The 6,144-nt window shown below is 36.2% G+C and overlaps 1 protein-coding gene across 1 annotated transcript; it reads left to right on the top strand.

The window, feature by feature from the left end:
* The first annotated feature begins 3,241 nt into the window (after positions 1–3,241).
* On the top strand, positions 3,242–5,816 carry PTH (parathyroid hormone). Its single transcript, XM_006745534.3, has 3 exons — positions 3,242–3,342; positions 5,209–5,299; positions 5,432–5,816. Exons 2-3 carry the CDS (start codon positions 5,214–5,216, stop codon positions 5,691–5,693), a joined length of 348 nt encoding a protein of 115 aa, XP_006745597.1. The 5' UTR covers positions 3,242–3,342; positions 5,209–5,213; the 3' UTR covers positions 5,694–5,816.
* The last annotated feature ends 328 nt before the right edge of the window (positions 5,817–6,144 follow it).

Below are 6,144 nucleotides of genomic sequence, written 5' to 3' on the forward strand. Positions count from 1 at the left end.
TCAAATCACTATGTTGGGCACCTGAAACTAATATAACACTGTATGTTCACTTCAATAATAAAAAAATTTTAAAAAGAACCCAGTAGCTCAATATCCCTAGGGGAGCTTAAAGCAAAAGAGTAAGTCAACTGTTTAGACACCATCTAATCTGTCTGGAATCAGGAGAAATGTAGCTGGATTTCTTAGCCCTGGAAGTTTCTTCTTGATGCTAAGTCCCCAAAGCCATACTAATTGCTATTGTGCAAACAGAAGGAAAAAGTATCAGTCTAAAATTAAACCTCCCATAATGCAAGAGGAAACACATGGCCCTTTTATCTTTCCCAAATGTGAGGAATACAGTAGGTGGTCTGATCCTCGTTTCAGAGAACTTGAGAGCGCTAAGAAAGGCTGAGCTTTTTAAAGCAAAAAGCTGTGCTCAGCTTTTCTGTCAATGTGACATCAGTCTCCTGTGCCCACATAGCCCCTAGCCTTCTTATTTCTTAAATGATGTCCTTCTATCTAATGACTGCAGTCCCAGACCCTGATGGTTCAGATAAACAATGTGCCAAGTCTTGGCAACTGTATGTCTTCTTGGTGGGAAGGTCAGAAAGTCCTTTAAAAAATCTGAGAGACACAAAACTATTACTAACATGCATGAATTTAGAAAGGACTGTGAATGCCTTCCACAGCTTGCACCCAAGGATCTTCTATAGGATCATTGCTCATCTCCCTTCTTCTTCTACTAGCATATATTCAGTCTTCATTGCCTCCAAGCCTCTGTGCATGCTGTTCGCTCTGTTCTTTCTCACCTCTGGAGGAAAACTCACTCATCCTGGAGAACATTTCAGCTTCTCAGTAAAATAGCTTCCAAAAACTCTGGAAATTTAGTCACTTCCTCATCTGTGCTTATATAAGCCTTTCTTCATATCTCTATTATAATGCCTATCACATTATATTATAATTATGTGTTAAACTTGAGAGCAGAGATCGTGTCTCAGTCATCTAGTGCTTAACATAGCTCTTAGCTGATATCGATACTCAATGCATTTTTTGAACAAGTGAACCTTGTTTAAGTTGTTTGCATTATTTGTCTGAAAAACTAGTTTAACACTGTGGTTGTCTTTAATAAGACGATTTATTCTTATTCACTTGCCGTAGGAGGAACACAGTAAAAGCACTAATTGCATTGCTCCTGGAAAGCTGTCAATTATGTCAAACTTACCCAAAGAAGTGGGAAAAATCTACAAATTAAAATGTTAAACATGGCATGATAATAACAACGAAAATGTGTTTATAAAATCATTTGCATTTCCAATTCTCCTTCCTCTCAACAGTATATAACCAAAAAATGGTACACAAACATCACTTGTAGACTTTGCAGCAGAAGAGGTCTTCAAAAAGACCAAAATAATAGATTTTTTACAGTGAAAAGGGATCTCTTAATCTCCTAGTTCAACCCTCTGCTATGTATGAATCTCTATACTGACAAATGCTCATGAAGCTTCTACTTGAACACTTGCAGTGTAGGAGAACTCACTACCTAAGAAGGTACCTGATTCCTTGTTTTCTTTTATTTTTTTTTAAGTAGGCTCCACATTCAACGCGGGGCTTGAACTTATGACCCTAAGATCAAGACCTCAGCTGAGATCAAGAGTCAGATGCTTAACCAACTGAGCCACCTAGGCACCCCTTGATTCCTTATTTTAATAGTTAAAATGTCCAAGTTCACCTCAAATCTGCCTTCTTGTAATCTTTAACCATTAAACTCAATCCTTTCTTCCTTAAACCACAGTAAATATTCCTTCCTTGTGATAGCGCCATCAAAAATTAAAAGCAGCTATCTATGGTCACCCCAAGTCTTTTCCAGACTTTTCCAGTTCCATTCAACTGCTTCTCATATGTCGGGTCTTTCAACATTTTCAGCAATCTGGTTCATATCCTCTAGTCACGTTGTAGCTTATCTGTAGCACTTCTGAGATGGAGTCTGGACATACACTCTAGATGAGGTTTGCCCAGCGAAGAGGATTGATACATATCGCTCATTCTAGACTCTGTACAGGTACTGTCCAAACTTGAACTGGCTTGTACTTGGTGTAGAGTCAAACTTTGGCAATGGTTAGCAGGAAAAGGCATAACCTGCAGCCTGGATAGGACCAGACCTAAGAAAACGAATCCAGTGCTGGGACTTCGGTTGGGAGGCTGCAAAAGGCTGGAGGCCTTTTAAGGCCAATTAAAGACTGGAATGCAAAGAAGAGCTACATTTCTAGGGGGTAACTGAGATAGTAAGAATCAGAATGGCTCTGGAGTCATAAAGGCCTTTGTTCGATTCCATCTTCTCCACTTTCCAATCCTTAGTTTCCTCATGTGAAAGTTGGGCTAATAGCAGTATTTACTTTAAAGGATGGTGATGAAGACTTACTTCATGGGATAATACATATGAAGTCTGGCAGATAGTGCTTAGCAAGTGTTTTCCTTGCAAATTAAATTACATAAATGAAATTTAAGTTAAATGAATTTTAAAGTAATTTCACATTTAAAGCTTTAAAATTAATTACATACAAAGCATTTTCTCAAAATATTTTTAACACTTTAAGAAGAGCACTATGTATATTTTTTTGGAAAGATGACCAGGAATAATATGGATTGATTGAAAATGGCTTATAAAGTAAGAATAACATAATGATGGGGATCCTGGGTGGCTCAGTCGGCTGAGCAGCTGCCTTCGGCTCAGGTCATGATCCCAGGGTTCCGGGATCGAGCCCCGCATCGGGCTCCCTGCTTCTCCCTCTCCCTCTGCCAGCCGCTCTCCCTGCTTGTGCTCTCTCTCTCTCTGTCTGTCAAATAATAAATAAAATCTTCAAAAAAAAAAGAATAACATAATGTGATTCTTTATAATCCTCACAATAATTATACCAATAGTGTGGCTCTAACCAATACACTTATTTTCAGATTTTACTTTCAAACAATAACTTTACCATTAACCTTTGAAATCAGTCTTTCTTATAATATAAATTCATTAATCCAGTCAGAATTATAATTCGATATTTGTTAGAAATCTTTGCATAAACTCTTTTTCCAGGCCCACGTTGTTTTCCTTGTAATATCCAATTATTTAAGATGTGAGAGGGATGGGCACCGCCCAATGGGGGTGTGTGTATGACTTTGAACCTATAGTTACAATCCAGAGAATTGGGAGTGACATTATCTGTGACAAGAAAAAAGCTTCTCTTGGTGAGTGGAAGACCTGTATATAAAAGTCACACTTGAGGGTCTACAGTTCATCAGCTTTCACAAGTTGATTCAACTTCGAGAAAGCATCAGCTGCCGATACACCTGAAAGATCTTGTCACAAGACATAGCGTGGTGAGTAATCTTTAGTTTCTCTTTTAAATTTCATTTGAGATTTTTTTCATAATTGAGCAATTATATAACGTGTACTATTTTCTATAAAAATGCTGTTTGTTCAAGGTAAATTATTAAGGGACAGTTTGAATTCTGTTTAATATATAATGCCACAGTATAAAATAAATTTATGCTGCTAAAATGCTCTTAATCATAACTTTTTTGATTCAAGTCTTTTGAGATGCCTTGCTTTTTCTAAATTCATCTGAAATTACACAAAAATAATTAAAATTTGGCATGATATGCTCTGAAATTTTGAAATAAAACAGTCTAGTAAGGAATGAGTAATTCTGATTTAAATAACCAATACAAATTTATTAAGTTGTGTTAAAATTCATTTGTCCTTCAGGATATCCTTATCTAGACTGTTTTATGACTCATAGAAAGCTCAAATCTATGTATTATAGTTGGAAAAATTCAGTTTTACTGCTGGATAATCCCTTTACATAAAGCCTTTCCAAATTGGCTATTTTGAAAACTGTACGTGAATTTTAAGTGTGTTTTACAACTGCTCTTTTGCTTTTTCATGGCATTCTTATACGAAGCTCTTCTCTCTATTAAGAACAAGGAAGCCAAGGACAGATGTCTTAAGTTACTAGGTGAATGTGACAAAGCCAGAACTGGATAGCAATGTTCCTATCCTCTAGCTACAGTGCTCTATGCCTCTTCCTGGCATAAACCAACATTGAAGAATCCTCATTTGTAGCTCCATCAGTAGCTTTATATTACAGAGTGAAAACAAATGTAGTAGATTATGTTTCTTATGCGACTTCTAAATGATGCTATTTCCCTTTAAAATATGAGTACACAGACCTCCTATGTCTGTTAAAATAGAGAACATCAAGCATTAAGAAAAAGCACTTCTGTAATAATAGGCTTTGCAATTACTGAAATGCAGATTAAGGTAGGACTATTCTATTTTGAGATGAAAAGCCTTATGAGCAAAAGAGGAAAGTGCTAAAAATTATACTCAAGACTGTTAATAAAATAAGTCGAATAAGACAGACAAGCATTCCATATGGAGTCAGGGCTCTATATCTGTAAACAAGTAATTAATTAGATGATTTTAAAATACTTTGACACATTCTTTTTAATGATAGAGGTGTGCATTAATTCATTAAAAATCTCTAAATCAGAGCCTATTAAGTTGGTATTTATTTTTATTATTGCAGTGCCTGAAATGAAGTTGACTTATGAAAAAAGAAATTTGCTAAGTAAATAAACAGTATTAGTAATTTACCTGGTTACGAGGGTGCCTGCATGGCTCAGTAGGTTAAGTGTCTGCCTTTGGCTCAGGTCATGATCCCAGGGTCCTGGGATCAAGCCCTGCGTCAGGCTCTTTGCTCAGCGGGGAGCCTGCTTCTCCCTCTCCCTCTGCTGTTCCCCCTACTTGTACACTCTTTGTCAGATAAATAAATAAAATCTTTAAAGACAGAGAGAGAGCCATTTTCAAGCAAATTATAGGCACTTAATCATAACCAACATAAAATGTGGGAGGAAATTCTAAAAAGGAAGCCTTTCCATTCTTCATGTGGCTTAAAATTCATATATTAAGACTTGCCCAAAACTCTCAAAAAGATACTTAAGAAAGTAAAACTAATCTATCTAATTTCTAAGTCAGATTATGTGTATATAAAATATATACTAATGTATCTGTAAAATAAAAGAGGCCAATTCTTAAAGTCTTTCATGAAAACCAATTCAATTAGTTGTTGTAACACTCTCTATGCAGTTGTATGGTTGTAATGATCACTACTATAAATTTAATTGTACAGTTTGGCATATTAAAAATATTTTTAAATACTTTCTTTTTGCTTTTCCTTTTAGTGAAGATGCTGTCTGCAAAAGACATGGCTAAAGTAATGATTGTCATGTTTGCAATTTGTTTTCTTGCAAAATCGGATGGGAAACCTGTTAAGTAAGTATTGTAACCTCTTCTGCATGGTGAGGCCATGGGAATTGGCTTTCTGAGGTTGGCTTTATGATCTGGAAGAGGAGACACTTGACACTTCGCTAATGGAGTGATCCTCCCTCTTTCTGTTCCCTCCAGGAAGAGATCTGTGAGTGAGATACAATTTATGCATAACCTGGGCAAACACCTGAGCTCCATGGAGAGGGTGGAATGGCTTCGGAAGAAGCTGCAGGATGTGCACAACTTTGTTGCCCTTGGGGCTCCAATAGTGCACAGAGATGGTGGGTCCCAGAGGCCCCGGAAGAAGGAAGACAATGTCCTGGTTGAGAACCATCAGAAAAGTCTCGGAGAAGCTGACAAAGCTGATGTGGATGTACTAACTAAAGCTAAATCCCAGTGATGACAGATATATCAGAGCACTGCTATAAACAGCACTGGGCAACTATATTACGTGCTGCTAACAGTTTCAAGCTCTTAAGATTAATAAACACCAAAATTTACATCTAATCCATTGCTAGCCCTGATAGCTGACATTTTAATTGATTATTTTGATTCTACTTTAATTCATTTAAGAGCTCTTTTAATTATGCTATTTCTATTGTTTATTCTTTTTAAAGTATGTTTTTGCATAATTTATAAAAGAATAAAATTGCCCTTTTTAACCTCTCTCCCATCTTATGATGTAAAATAAAAGTTTAATGATCATAATTTTAAATAAATGAAGTTGAGCATTTTTCATTTGTTATAAGAATGCTTTCTGGGGTTATGAGTAATACCAAAATGTTTAAATTGTTCTTGAGTAGGAAGAATAATGCAAGATGTTTTTTTAATCATGTGTCTCACATTCCCAT

Source organism: Leptonychotes weddellii, chromosome 11 (assembly GCF_054177405.1).
Source record: "Leptonychotes weddellii isolate Sample4059 chromosome 11, ASM5417740v2, whole genome shotgun sequence".
NCBI classification, from domain to species: domain Eukaryota; kingdom Metazoa; phylum Chordata; class Mammalia; order Carnivora; family Phocidae; genus Leptonychotes; species Leptonychotes weddellii.